Consider the following 15,897-nt stretch of genomic DNA (forward strand, 5'->3'; position numbering starts at 1 on the left):
GCTAAAAAGACCACACTGCATACTGAGAAGCCATTGGTAAACAATCTAGAGTGGTGTCAGCACTGGACTCTGTACCTTCAAAGCAAATGGATTTTAAAGCGGAGCTGAAACTGTTGTTGATACAGTCTTATGTACCCAGCTGAGATGGGACTGTGGATTGCACTTCAGTACCCTCGCCTGACCGCACTATATACTGAGTCCCAAGGGTCATTCTCCAGCTCCTCTGGTGCCATCCTGGCTCCTTTTCCATGAGGACCTTCAGATCTGGGAAGAACTCAAATCGCTTTTACTGAGGGATACTGAAAGAGTTCTCTCTGGTACCAACTTTATGTTCTGGAATCAACTTACCCTCCAGCCCTGCCATCTACAGTAACTCATCCTCTGGGTACCAACACGGTCAATGGCCTCACACAATTTGAGGGTACTGAGAGGGACTTTCCGCTGGTACCCCCATCCTCCAGTACAGTCTTGCTGCTCAATTGAGTCTTGGCCTCCAGATGCAGTAACCAGAGCCTTTCCAGTCCCCATCACTGAGTTGACAAACTGCTGGTACCAGTACCACTTGCCCTTCCGATGGGCACTGCGGTGGGCACGTCATCTGATTCAGAGGTATTCAAGGTTACTCCACCTTTCTGTTCTAGCCTCCCTCCCTTAAGGTGCACCCCAAGGAAGAAATTACACCCAGCAACTTTGGGGTCCTGCCTTTACTTATGCCCCATGAGTTGGCTTATTGGAACCCAAGGGCCCCTTATTGTGATCAGCTCTACAGGGTCCCTTCTTGTAAGAGGGCATGCCAAGAGCAACAGCTGACATCCTCAGGTCCTGCTCCATAGGAGGAACTTCGAGGAGCAAGAGCCAGCTGGAGAAGCAGAAATACCACCTTCCCACAGATCCTCTTCCTCACTAGATGAGGCTGGTGTGTGTGTGGGAGTGTGTGTGTGTGTATGTCTCACCATCTTACGCTGATCATTTCAAGGCCTTTCAAGACCTTATAAAACAAATAGCAGAGAACTTACACATTCTGTTTGCGAAGATACAAGAACATTCTACATATATCTCGGAGCAAAATCACTTTGCCCATCAATGATGCTCTGCTGGCCCAGCCCGTATGAGGTGGCATGGTAGCTAGAATTTGCCACACGTATAAATGAGCTGACACATACTATATACCGCCCAAAGGTTTGGAGAATTTTTTCCTCCCATCCTATACCTAACTCTCTGGTGGTTGAGGCCATTAACGAACAAAATAGGCAACATTGGTCCTGTTCAACACTATCTGATGAGCTGAAATGGCTGGACATTCTGGATTGTAAAAGGTACTCCTTGGCCTCTTTGCAATTCAGAATAGCCAATTACCAAGCCCTGATGGCAAAATACGATTTTACAAGTTATTCAAAGAGTACATCTTTTATTGAACACGTGCTACAGGGGAAACAATTTTAAGCCCTCCTACTGGAAGGCCAGTCAGTCACAAGCATTTTTCCAAACTTCACTCAATGCCGCCATGAAGTCCAGCCTCATTTTGACAATACAACAGAACCCACAAACCATAGCAAGGGCTTGCCTTCAATTCCTGGGCCATATGGCAACCTGTACATTTGTGATCCACTTAGCAGTGGCAGATTAGCCACTGGCCTGTGCCCAGGGGCCCCCCCCAAAAAATCCTCTGGGCAGCACAAGCCCCCAGCGCCCCCTGACCCCATCTCTGGCAGAAGCCGCAGGACAGGCAGGGCAGGAGAAGCCCCAGTGCTCCGACCTGGTCCCCTGCAGAAGCGCAGGGGAAGCCCCAGCACCTGGACCCCCGCTGCGGCCCTGTGACTGGGGGAGCTCTCACTTCCTGCTGCAGCCCCAAGTGCAGGGACAAAGCTGGTCCGTTCTTGGGGCTGCAGTCGGGGGAGGAGGGTGCAGAAAGGAGCAAATGGGTTGTGGAGAGTTGCAGTGGCAGGGGGTGCAACAGAGGGACTGTGGGTGAACAGGTATGGGTCCTGGAGAAGGTGCAGAACGGGTATGGGACTGAAGGTGGAAGGGGTGGGGAGGACCGACTCTTTCCTCCTCCTCCTCCTCCTTCCCCCCCGCACACACTTGCTTTGGCCCAGGACCCCAGGAAACCTTAATCCACGTCTGCCACTTAGCAAGATTACACTCTCGGTGTCTTCAAGCCTGGCTGAGAACTATCGACGCCCTCCAAAAAAGCAGTCTACTCGAGACTGTGTCCATACCTCAGAGGTCCTTCATTCTCTTAATTGGCTAAAAGATCCCCAAAAAGTATGCATGGAGTTATGTTCTCACAACCTCCACCCACAAGGATCATCCCTACAGGTGCCTTCCTGCTGGGCTGGGTTATGCACTTCATGACTTCACAGCTTAGCAAATGGAATCCGCAGAAGGTGATCCTGCATATCAACATATTAGAGCTCAAAGAGGTCCATTACTCTTCTACACAACATCAAGGGCACTCGATCAGAATAATTCTGGATAGCAAAGCAGTAGTATATTATATCAGTCGTCAAGGAGGAGCAAGATTCCAGCCCTTCGGTGCAGAATCCATATCACACCACCTACAGATCTCATCAGTTTCGCTTCCAGGACTTCAGAATAGTGGCAGATTCCCTCAGCAGGCATTTCTACCTTTATCACAAGTGGGAGCTAAACAACACGGTATTCTGAAAGATGTGTCATACCTGGGGTCATCTGGAGATAAATCTTTGTATCAGCATCCCAAGTGATGTGCAGACAACTGTTTGAGGGGAAGGCAAAGCCCCAATTCGATGTGACACTGTAGTCATCCTTTGGCCTCATGTATTGCTATACGCTTGCCCCCAAAGCCATTACTGCTCAAGGTCCTGAATAAGTTGAAACAGAAGCCATCCTTATAACATCATCATGGCCAAGATACAGGTATGGTTCCCAGAGTTGATTCATATGTCTTGACAGAGGATCCCCTTCTCCTGACAGTGGATTGTCTCACTCAAGCGTCAAGATCCATCTCCTGCCCCAATCTCTCAGCGCTTCACCTCAAGACATGGCTATTAAATGATTCTTTGGTGTAGAACAAAACTTTGCCCTAGAGATACAAAGAGTACTTAATAAATTTTCCTTTTATAGTGGGTTTTCTATCTACAGAAGTGGAAACTGTCAGGCTTGGTGCAGCCCCTGATCTATACCTCCTCTAGAATTTTGTCTGACATACTTGCAATTACCTACTAAATTTAAAAATCACAGAATTATTGTTGAGTTCAGTTTAAGTTCATGTGGCTGCCATCAGCTTCTCTCTCTCCCACACCCACACCCATTGAGGGATTTTTATTCTTTATCCACCTAACCACAACGAGGTTCATTAGGGGCCTGTTCTACACTTTTCCTCCTGTTAAGAAATCTATTCCACCATAGGACCTCAACTTAGTCCTTAATGTGCTGAGGAAACCCCCATGTGAACCTATGGGGAGCTATTTCCTCCTTTTGGCCCTCCAAACTGTGTTCTTTATAGCAGCTACCTCAGCGGGGTGGGTTAGGGGAGCTGGGATAGCTGATGGCTGATCCACCACATGCTGTATTCTGTTGCTAAGCAGTGGCACTATGTCCACACTCTCGCTTCCTACTTTAAGTTTCTTTAGGTTTCCACATTAATCAGGTGTCAGAGTAGCAGCCGTGTTAGTCTATATCCGCAAAAAGAACAGGTTTTTCAGAAAGGCCACAGTTGGGATGAGCCCTAGTGGAGTGGAATCATGCTAGGAGGGGAAGATGCTTCATGAACAGATTAAGAAGCATCCTAAACACTGTCTGAATGGGTTTTGGGTGGAGATTGGGTGCCCTATCATTAGTTGTGCGATTGAGAGAAAAAGCCATGGGGAAGCCCTGAAGTGCTTAGTTCTGTTGAGGTAAAGATGGAGCTCTTCTTACATCTAGTGTATACAGCCTCACTTCCCTCAAAGAGTGAGACTTGGGATAAAATACCAGTAAGTGAATCTCCTGATTAATGTGCAAAAAGAACAGGAGTACTGTGGCACCTTAGAGACTAACAAATTTATTTCAGCATGAGCTTTCGTGAGCTACAGCTCACTTCGGATGCATAGAAGTGAGCTGTAGCTCACGAAAGCTCATGCTGAAATAAATTTGTTAGTCTCTAAGGTGCCACAGTACTCCTGTTCTTTTTGCACATTAATCAGGAGATTCACTTACTGGTATTTTATCCCAAGTCTCACTCTTTGAGGGAAGTGAGGCTGTATACACTAGATGTAAGAAGAGCTCCATCTTTACCTCAACAGAACTAAGCACTTCAGGGCTTCCCCATGGCTTTTTCTCTCAATCGCACAACTAATGATAGGGCACCCAATCTCCACCCAAAACCCATTCAGACAGTGTTTAGGATGCTTCTTAATCTGTTCATGAAGCATCTTCCCCTCCTAGCATGATTCCACTCCACTAGGGCTCATCCCAACTGTGGCCTTTCTGAAAAACCTACTTATCTCAGACATCTGCAGGGCAGTCCTTCTAGTCTTCAGTGCACATGTTTTCTCAGCACTGTGCTCTCGTGCCTGCTTCCAGAGATGATACGACTTTTGGTGATGCTGTTTTATGGTTTATACTGAATCCATCTCCTGTGTAATTGAGGGTACTGCTTGGGAATCTCTTGAAGTGGAACACTACTTGAAGGAGAGGTAACTTACGTGGTACAGAAAGTGGAGTTCTTTGAGATGTGTTCCTATGGGAGCTCCACTACCTGCCCTCCTTCCCTTCTACATCAGTCTTCTCACTGGACTTTCATGATTGAGAAGGAACTGGAGCAGCTGAGGGTCTCATCCCCTTATATCCGAGCACAAGCATATCTAGAGAATATGTATGAACACTAGAAAAATTCCAGTCAAGAGTTCATGGGTACACACACATCCTGAAGCAGAGTCTCCTTAGTGGGGCACATCTCCAAGAACTTCAGTTACTGTACAAGGTCGTTTATTTCATAGTGATTTTAAAAATAGTAATTTTTAAAGTAACATGGGTGAGTTAGCGTGCATACCAAAGTTTATTTTGGACTTTAGTTACATCATGGCAGTGCAGAAGTGGCCTGAAGTTGCAGTCCCCACTTTCTACTGCAGGGCAGCTTGTCACGCTGTGTGAGATGTGAAAATATTGGCATGCTAGTAGTGTGGCCATCAGAGGCTAGACGCAGTTGACATTTTGCTTTGTCTGTTGCTATGGCTGTAATGTGTAGAATAGGAGTGGAGCACTGATTAAAGCAACCATACTGAGAGTAATAACTCCCAAAAGGAGTCAGAGGGGATCTTGCTAGGGCCAATTCTTCAATCCTCACAAGTCCCATTTCAGTTGGTAGGAGGTGTGTGTGTGTGTAAATCTGCAGGATTAAGCCCTTTAATTCACTGTAATTTTGGAGGGTAAAGATGCACTATGCAGGGGGACAATAATAGAGAATAAGAGGATTCAAATTGTCCAGATTGTTGTAGCAGAAGGAAGGAAGAGCTCAGAGTACAAAACAGGCTATAATATAAATGTCAGTGTAAAGACCGAGGCATCAGGAAGCTATAGGAAAGGTCCTCATCTAAGGGGGTTGCATAGGAAAACAGCCAGATTTGATTCCATGGTGCAAAGTGGCTGATGTCATAGTAAAATGTTTTGTGTTTTTACACTTTTGATAGTGCATTGTTACTCTCTCACTTCTGAAACAAATCCTTCTGATGTAACATAGTTGGGAACCAAGGTGAAGTAGTTCTGTCACTGGATAGTGGTATAAATCTTTCTGAATTATTTGTGTCTAGTTATCAGAAAGTGTCTAATTCAAATTGCTTTAGTTCAAAATTCAGCAGTCTTAATATTAGATATGGTTTCTATCTTCTGAGATTGCTGATCAGAAAGGATACTTCTGATATTATTGCTATTTCTTCTTCTTAGGATGACAGTGATGTTTATATTCTGACTAAAGTGTCAGATATCTTGCACTCGATATTCAGCAGCTACCAGGAGAAGGTGTTGCTTTGGTTTGAACAACTACTACCACTAATTGTCAATTTAATTGTAAGTATCTTGGATTCTTTCCATTTAAATCTGATTTGTTATGGTACATGGATAAGAACTCATGCTGGCATGGCAAATTATTTTTAGAGCACTGAGTGCCTTGTTGTACAAAATATAGGCATGCTCTCCCCCAAGAAATTTATAGTCTAGACAAATACAATCAAACAAATTTGTCATCTGATTCTTTATCACGCAGCAGTGCATTTGTTTTTTTCACTAACCCTTCCGTCAGATTATTGCTGATAGGCTTCCTGGAAGTATTTTGGAGAGAGATTTGAAAGAGAGAGTGCACCAGGTAGAAGGAACTTTAATGGAACAAGACCCAAAAAAGAATGAGAAGGAGGGTTAGTGGGAATAGTTAGGCATGAGATGAGGGGGTATAAAACTTCTATATTCCACATATAGTCCTCTGATTTCATTTATTAGTCTAACTCAGTGGTCAACAACCAATTGATGGCGATCGACTGGTCAATCCTAGAGGATCTCCCAGTCGATCATGATCTCCGGTGGTGAAGCATGGCTGTCGCTAAAGCAGACTCCCTACCCTGGCCCCATGCTGCTCCTGGAAGTAGCCAGTGCGGGGGGAGGGGGCGGCAGGGGTTTCCCTCTGCATGCTGCTCCTGCCTGCGAACACCACCCCTGCAGCCGGGAGAGCTGCAGGGGTGGTGCTTGCAGAAAGGGGCAGAGCATGAGCCGTGTGCCCCTGCCCCTCCCACCTCTGCAGGCACACGCTGGCCCCTTCCGGGAGTGGTGTGTGGCTGGGGTAGGCAGGGAGCCTGTCTTAGGGTAGGTCTATACTTACCGGCCGGGTCGACGCGTAGCGTTCGACTTCTCGGAGTTCGAACTATCGCGTCTAATCTAGACGCGATAGTTCAAACTCCGAACACGCTCCCGTCGACTCCGGAACTCCACCACCGCGACTATTCGCGTAGCTGAAGTCGCGTACCTTAGTTCGACCCCCCACCCTAGTGTAGACCAGGCCTTAGCCTCGCTGCGCCGGCCACCGACCGAGAGCTGCCGGAGGTAAGTGCTGTCTGGTGGGAGGCTGCACCAACTCCCAGCCCTGAGCCCCTCCTGGAGCCAGCACCCCATGCCCCTTCCTGCATCCTGAACTCCCTCCAGCAACCCAAGCTCCCTCCTGTACCCCCAACGCTCTGCCCCAGCCTGGAGCCCACTCCTGCACCCAAACTCCATCCTAGAGCTTGCACCCCTCACCCCCCTCCTGCACCCCTGCCCCAGGCTCAGCCCAGAGCCCCTTCATACTGTGAACCCCCCAGTTCAGAGCCCGCACCCCCTCCCAAACCCCACCCCCCCTTATCCCACACCTGCGAAAGTGAGTGAGGGTAGGGGAGAACAGGGGGGGAGGGGGGAATGGAGTGTGTGGGACAGGGCTTTGGAGAAGGGACGGGGTAGATCCTGGGTTGCCCTTCGATTCAAGAAGTGATCTTGGGCATAAAAAAGGTTGGAAACCACTGGTCTAACTGCTGTCCTCAAACAGCAAAAGTTACCTTTTGATTTTGTCTTTGTGGTGTTGCAATCAGTGTCATTAGAGGAACAAATTCCTCTGTAAAGATTAAATTCAGGTCAACCCATGTAGCGCTTGAAATGGAGCTTAAATTCCACTATTAAAAACATTTGATTCTGATATCATTCATCTTTTTGTATGCATCATGGCAGTTGATTAACAGTTACATTCTGAGGTGGCTTAGAAAATTTTTTTTGTAAATAGTGTCCACATAGGCCATGGCCAGACAGACAGTGGGGATTATGCATTTTTGATGACGTCGTAGAGCATTGCAGCCCATCCTCATTCAAATATGCTGAATATTTCCTGAGGCCAATGCTACAGTCAATATGTGACAACAGCCCAGAGGTTAGGCAAGCAGCTGCTTATGGTGTTGGAGTTATGGCACAGTTTGGTGGGGAGAGGTATCGTCCTTTTTGCACAGGTATGTATATTCATGCATTTCTTTCTATTCCTGTAAAACTAACTCCAGAGATTATAATACTTATGCTAACCATGAGATTCTGCCAGGAAATGCCAACTCCATGTTAATGAATGATCATATTCTCTTATCTCCGGTAATGGAATAAAATGCCAGTGAGTGTTTTGGGGAGGGTGGTGATCAGTATTTAAGAAAAAAGGAGCTGGGGAGAGAATAGCTATCCAAATTTGTGGTCATATCCTGCTTAGTCACATTTTTGTTTGCAACACACATTTGTACTGAAAAGTGTAAAAGAACGCATTCACTAAGCAATATTTTGCTCTTAATTAAGCACAAGTGTATATCCAGTAAAAAACTGACTTTTATAAAATCAGTTATTGTGTACAAGATGGATGCAGCTACATATGTCTAAAAGCAAGATTGAGCTCTCTGCTTTGTATGTCTGGAGAAATTGTACAGAAACATGTAATAAGGAGGGGGCCTTAAATATGATTGAAGTAACCTGCACTTTTTTTGTGTGTGAAGCAGAGGAATCTAACACTTGTGACTTAGAGCAGTTTTAATAATTTATACTTATCACAAGTGCTTTTTCCTGAATTTCTGCTCTCTAACTCTAGCTGCATTTTGAATTTAGAAGGTTTAGCTACAACTGAAACAATCATAACTAAAAAATACTATCTTCTGGTGCTCTTCACACCAGAGCCAGTTAGGTTAATTTTTAAGGTGCTCTAGTATGGAGAAAGTAGTGCTGTAGTATGGGGATAGTGTTTTATGTGTTTCATATATCGTCAACTTCTTCAAATATCTGTTCTTAGACAAGACACTTCAGTGAAATCTGATATCTTTATCAATGAATTAACAAAAATGTAGTATGGACAAAATGACAATTGGCTCTGAATATTTCTGTAGGAATGGGCCAGAAGATATTTTGCATATCGACTCCACTTATCAACCGTCAATTACTGTATAATTTACATCATTATTAATTAAATTCTCCATCCTATAGCCCTCATGGAGAAGTAGTAATGATAAAGAAGTGCCTATAAACTGCATTCTATCTAATTTCAAGTATTAGGAAATAGTTATAGGTGGAAGAAAGGTATAATGTGAATCTGTCAGATGACCTTTGTTGTGACCCAAGAATCAGTTAGGAGTGAGTTGGGTGCAGAACCTCCTTGGTCTTAGGTTCCTTAGTTTTGGAACTTTCTGCCAAAGGTTCCTTTTGGCTGCCTTTAATGAATAATACTTGCTGAAAATCAATAGTATTTCCATATCTTGGACTTAATTTTTTTATCTTTTATCCTTATTCTTTGTACGGTATTTGGAAACTGATCCTTTTTGGCAATCGGTCACATCACCCCTGCAGACATTTGGCTTTCCCTTCAGTTTGAGATGGCCTAGTATATTTAAGTAGATGAGCTCTTTATTTTTACTTCACTTGATTTTACTATGTGGTTCAGACACTAATTGTTAGGTATTTCAAGATATAGTAAATAAAATTAATTTTAAAATTAATAAGTATGCTGCAATGGAAAAATCATGCTGTAACTAGGCATAATAAAAATTGTTTGCATGAGAATCTGTGGATTCCCAAGGATTTAGTATTTCCATAGATTTTGCTATAGTCTTTAGAAATTCATGTTTTCAGGTCTTCTCTTTGTAATAAATATTTCTCTACTGTTTGGTCCAGACATTGTTCCTGTTATGGCTTTGGAATTACATGTAGAGTTTTGTCAGACTCCACAACAGATTATGCAGCTGCAGCACCTGGTTTTGATTTGGACATTTTGGGCCCAAGAGTAGACCAAAGATTGGAATCTGGGAGATCCTGATAAATGGCAGGGTGGTTGTGTTATGGAGAGGAAAAAGCATTGGAAATCCAAGATGAATAGGATAGGAGGGGAACAAGGAAAATAGGCTGCAGGGAACAAATCTGGAGGCAAACTATGAAATCAGCAACTGAAAATGATTGTAGAATGGTGAGGGGAGAAGCAAGTCCCAAAGCAAGCCAGAATATAATATACTTTTAAAAGGTACCACTGTATGTAGGTCTGTGGCCCAGATAGGTCACTGAGTTTCGGTTCTAAAATCAGCACATGTTCTTAAATAAGGCTACGTTTTAGTCACTGGTATTTTAGTATAAGTCACGGACAGGTCATGGGCAGTAAACAAATGTATGGCCCATGACCTGTCCATGACTTTTACTAAAAATACCAATGAATAAAACTTGGGGGGGCCCCTTGGGTGCTGGGGGAGGGCGGCCTGGCTCCTTTGGGGTGGGGGGGAGGAGGGTGTGGCGGCGAGTGGCCTGGGACCCCTGCTCGTTCTGCGGGTGGGGCGTTGGCAGGGCTGCAGGCTCCTTACCTAGCTCCGCACCGCTCCCCCACCCCCCAGCAGCAACAGAGTTTGGATGTGGGAAGGGGTTGGGGCACTGGATGAGGTGAGGCAGGCTCTGGGTGGCACTTACCTGGGGGGCTTCCCGGAAGCAGCAACATCTCCCTCATTCAGCTGCTAGGCGGAAGCGTGGGCAGGTAGCTCTGCACGCTGCTGCCTCCTGTAGGCACTGCGCCTGCAGCTCCCATTGACTGCGGTTCCCAGCCAATGGGAGTTGCTAAGCCAGCACTCTCCACCTAGCAGCTGAGCAAAGGGGATGTCGCTGCTTCCGGGGAGGCCCCCAGGTATGTGTTGCCCAGAGTCTGCCTGCCTCACCCTGTTCGGTGCCCCAGTCCCCCTTCCGCACCCAAACCTCTGCTGTGGGGGCCTGAGACTGCAGTGGCTGGTGCGCCTGGTGCAGGGGCTGCCTGAGCTGTCCCTGAGCCAGGTGCACCAGCCGCTGCAGAAGTCATGCAGGTCATGGAATCCGTGACCTTTTGTGACAAACTCGCAGCCTTTTTCATAATAGTGTAGTTCTGTCTTGGAGAGTCTGCGGTAGTAGATTAAAACAGGTGCACCATGAGAGAGCTGAACCTCTGCATGCACTTCAATGGAATGTTAATTTCACATCCTAATGTGAACAGGCTTAAAGATGAAGCCATGACTGCTGGGTCTAACTTGGTTTGAGGTGGACTTTACTGAAGTGAGGTATTCAGAGTGAGATAATCTTTTCTAAGTTTAGTGAATATATGCGAACAGTGCTGTTCATCCACTCTACATTAAATAATAACTCCTATAAATGGTAAAAATATGGGCCTGCCGAAAGAAAGTAAACTTTTTAATGTTCATTGCCAAACACTAAACCCTTTCTTGAATTTAAAATTTGCCTGTCATCTAAAAATACATTTATTCTCCTATGGGATAACTTGTAAGGATCAATGTGTCCAAAAATTCTATTTTCATTCCTAAATACTTGTCAATCTTGTACATCTATTTTACGTACATTGATTATATATGAAATCACGTAATAGAGCAAAATGGAAACCATGGATTTCAGGAAGGTGGATTTTGGTAAACTCAGAGAGCTGATAGGTAAGGTAAGGTGTGGAGAAATTGGGGAAGGTCCAGAGAAGAGCAACAAGAGTGATTAAAGGTCTAGAGAAAATGACCTAGAAGGAAGGCTGAAAGAATTGGGTTTGTTTAGTTTGGAAAAGAGAAGACTGAGAGGGGACATGGTAGCAGTTTTCAGGTATCTAAAAGGGTGCCCTAAAGAGGGAGGGAGAAAACTTGTTCATCCTCCCAGACGGCTATTTAAGAACCAAAAAGCCTGACATGTCCAGGAAAATACGGATGTATGTTATCCCTACCTAAAATGTTTAAAAAAAAAAAAAAAATGGGCCTGAACTAGAAATGAGCTCCGTTTCACATGTGTGGGTCCCTGCCATGCCCTGGGGGTGTGCTAGGGTGACCAGATATCCTGATTTTATAGGGACTGTCCCGAATTTGGGGTCTTTTTCTTATATAGGCTCCTATTACCCCCATCCTGATTTTTCACACTTGCTGTCTGGTCACCGTAGGGTGTGTACATGTGTGGGTCCCAGCTGCTCCCTGCCCTCATCATTGAAGCAGGTGTACAGGGTTACTGCCCTGGGAAGTGCAGGGCACCAGTGGACATAGGGCCGGCTGCAGATGGGGCATGGGGCGGGGCTAGCTGGAGGCAGGGGATGTGGGGCTGGCTGCGGGCAAGGCAGGAGGGTGTGGGGTTGGCTGGAGATGGGTGGGGGGGAGCTGGCTGGAGGCAGGGCAGGGGCTGACTGGAGGTAGGGGCTGGCTGTGGGCAGGGTGGTGGGTACTCACGGGAAGAGCAGCTCAGAGCAGCCCAAGCAGCAGGACGCAGCCCAGGCCCAGCAGAGCAGCTGGGGACCCACCAGGCAGCAGCGGGAGCCCCAGGGCCAGGGAAGGAGCAGGAGCAGCAACAGGGCCAGGCAGCGGCCCACATGGCTCACGCTCCCTGGCGGCTGGAGGAGGAATTACATCACTTCCCGGCCAGAGCCCATCAAAGCCGCAGCGTCCCCTTGCAGGGAAGTGGGTTAACAATCGGTTCTAAAACTGCTTAAAAATTTAACAACCGGTTTGCACGAACCAGGAGCTCACCACTAGTTATAGTGGACCACAAGCTAAATATGAGTCAACAGTGTGATGCTTTTGCAAAAAAAAAGCAAACATGATTCTGGGATGCATTAACAGGTGTGTTGTGAACAAGACACAATCATAAATGATCATAAGAGCGGCCATACTGGGTCAGACCAAAGGTCAGTCTAGCCCAGGATCCTGTCTTCCAACAGTGGCCAATGCCAGGTGTCCCAAAGGAAGTGAACAGAACAGGTAATCAAGTGATCCATCCCCTATTGCCCATTCCCAGCTTCTGGCAGAGGCTAGGGACACCATCTCTACCCATCCTGGCTGATAGCCATTGATGGATGTATCCTCCATGAACTTACCTAGTTCTTTTTTGAACCCTTTCATAGTCTTGGCCTGCACAATGTTCTCTGGCAGAGTTCCACAGACTGACTGCGTTGAGTGAAAAAATACTTCCTTTAGTTTGTTTTAAACCTGCTGCTTATTAATTTCATTTGGTGACTCTTAGTTCTTGTGTTATGAGGAGTAAATAATTATTTACTTTCTCCACACCAGTCATGATTTTATAGACTTCTATCATATCCCCCCCTTAGTAGTCTCTTTTCCAAGCTGAAAAGTCTGTTTTATTAATCTCTCCTCATACAGAAACCGTTCCATACCCCTACTAATTTTTGTTGTCCTTTTCTGACCCTTTTTTCAATTCCAATATCTTTTTGAGATGGGGCGACCACATCTGCATGCAGTATTCCAGATGTGGGTGTACCATGGATTCTTCTTCGAGTGCTGTCCCTGTGGGTGCTCCACTCTAGGTGACGGTGCGTCCCGGCGCTGTCGATCGGAGATTTTCGGTAGCAGTGCCTGGTTGGGGCGCACGCACCCAGATGGTATCTCCCGTCCAGTTGGAATCTTCCAGGGTGCGTGCGCCCCACACCCTCCTCAGTTCCTTCTCAACCGTCCTCGGCTGAAGACGGGACTCGGGGCAGTGCTGCCTTCTCTTCCCTAATCTCTATAGAAAACATAGAAATAGTTATTAATTAATTCCCAGTTGTTTCCCTTCCTTTAGTATAGTTACATAGTTAGTTACTTAGTAAAAAAAAAAAAAAACCCCACCTCAGGCTTGTCTCCCCTTGAGACACTTCCTCGCCTATCTCAAACTCATAATGCCAGGAGCTTCAGGCTTCAAGAAATGCATCTCCTGTCAGGACTCCATGCCACGGTCAGATGGTCACTCCCAGTGTGTAAAGTGCCTCGGGGACACCCACATCCCCACGAAGTGCCAACACTGTGCGAGCCTCAAAACAAGAGCTCGTCGTGACAGGGATCTGCGCCTCAAGATCATTATGATGGAGAAATCCCTGCAGCCACTGTCGGAGACGGGAAAAGTGGAACCCGCTCCCACACGCTCCCCAGCCAGATCAGAACCGGTGGGGAGCGTCGCTTCACCCTCCCTGGAGCGGAGGCACGAAGCGGGAAAGTCTCACAAGCGAGACTCTAATAAGGGTAAGGGGTCTCCTGCGAGATCCCTACCCTCTCTGCTGACAGCACGAAGTACTGTTGCTTCAGCCTCTTCACATGCCTCAGCTGCTGCTTTGACAGAGCTGACAGGCAGGGACCAGACTTCCCGCGCTGGGAAGGCACTTACCCGTTCGGTCCCCTCGGTGCCGCAAACGGCTGCAGCACGGACACCTCGCTCCTCCTCGGCACCGAGGAACACTACGGCACCAGCACCACGTACCTCGGCACCAGCAACAGCCACGGTGCCGACAGCGCAGTCAGCACCAGCAACAGCCGCGCTACTTTCAGCCTGGTCAATTTCAGCGCTGAAAGCAGCCGCGATCCCGCCAGCGCGCTCTGCCTCAACAAAAATAGCTGCGGTGCCGACAGCTCGATCAGCCTCGGCACCGAGAACAGAGTCGGCACCCAGCCACTCTGCTACCCGTGCACTAGCAGCAGACCCCCTGCAGGGGGCGTCCAAGCACAATACAACAGGAGACTCTCTGTCACTCTCGCCTAGTAAACAGCTACAGCAGAGAGTAGACTTAGCTCAGCCTAGAGAGCAGGAACGACAGCTGCTCACTCAAAGTGACCTTTTAGTGCCACCTGAGCCTCACTCTCCACTCCTGGAAGCAGAGGACTCCTTCCTTGACCTGCCACTTTCTCCACCTGAAATGGCTTTCACCGACGGTGACCTTGAACTGCAACAGCAGGCAGAGTTCTCCCCTCCTGCTTCTCCTCCACAGGCACCTTTACCACCTCAGGTCACGGCTCAAGTTCAGCAGCCTCAGTTTCCCTATGCTGCCCCTCCGTGGGTGATGCCTGGGTTCTCCTACCCCATGCCTTGGCCGCAGTGGTACCCGTGGCAGAATCCTCCTATCAATCACCTTCCTTCGGTACCTCAGTCTCCTGCTCCATCCACTTCCAGGGTGCCTGAACCCCCTCCTGAACTGGGGAGCTATGCACCATATCCTGATTCGCCTAATCCTAACTCTCCATCAGCCACAGATGAAGCCAGCCTCCCTCCACCTCCACAGATCGTGGACGACTGCAAACAGTTCCAAGAACTCTTTAAGAGGGTTGCGATCAGCCAGGATATTCCCTTAGAAGAGGTTCAGGAGAAGCAACACAAACTCCTTAAAATCCTTCAACCGTCTGCACCCTTGAAAATCGCGCTCCCTATAAATGAAGCACTCATGGAGCCAGCTGACACTCTCTGGCAAACCCCAGCTTCTCTGGTACCAACTTGCAAGAAGGCTGAGCGTAAATATTACGTTCCTGCAAAGGACGCAGACTTCCTATTCTCTCATCCACCACCGAACTCCCTTGTCATCGATGCAGTGACACAGAGGACCAAACATTCACAATATCGACCCACCCCTCAGGACAAAGACCTTAGACGCCTTGATGTCCTGGGACGCAAGGTTTATACATCCTCTACACTACAGTTCAGGATTGCTAACTACTCTGCCCTCCTCGCCAGTTATGATTTCGATAATTACAATAAGCTTTTCAAATTTGCCTCCTACATACCAGAGGACAGAAGAGCAGACTTCAAATCAATCCTGTCTGAGGGACAATTAATCTCCAGAACAGCCCTACAGGCGTCTTTAGACACGGCGGACACAGCAGCCCGTACTACTGCAACTGCTGTGGTTATGCGCAGAACCTCATGGCTCTCTGCATCCGGCATTCCTAAAGAACTCCCAGACTAAAGTGGAGGATCTCCCATTTGACAAGGACAAACTTTTCTCCCAAAAAACTGACGAACTCCTCCATACCATGAAGGATTCCAGAGCGACACTGCGCACCCTGGGCATTCAACCATCTCTTCCCAAGAGACAGCGATACCAACCCTACCAAAGAACACGTCAGTATTATCGCCCTCAATCCAGACCGTACGACACAACTCGGAATC

The 15,897-nt window shown here is 47.2% G+C and overlaps 1 protein-coding gene across 3 annotated transcripts in view; it reads left to right on the forward strand.

The window, feature by feature from the left end:
• The window catches only part of IPO5 (importin 5), a 97,559-nt gene that overhangs the window by 53,021 nt on the left and 28,641 nt on the right, over positions 1–15,897 (forward strand). For all 3 annotated transcript variants that reach the window (XM_039542980.1, XM_039542961.1, XM_039542971.1), the window contains exons 22-23: positions 5,905–6,027; positions 7,757–7,976. In XM_039542980.1, the coding sequence (XP_039398914.1) occupies positions 5,905–6,027; positions 7,757–7,976 (343 nt within the window). The remainder of the gene's footprint in view (positions 1–5,904; positions 6,028–7,756; positions 7,977–15,897) is intronic.

Source organism: Mauremys reevesii, linkage group 1 (assembly GCF_016161935.1).
Source record: "Mauremys reevesii isolate NIE-2019 linkage group 1, ASM1616193v1, whole genome shotgun sequence".
Taxonomy (NCBI): Eukaryota; Metazoa; Chordata; order Testudines; family Geoemydidae; genus Mauremys; species Mauremys reevesii.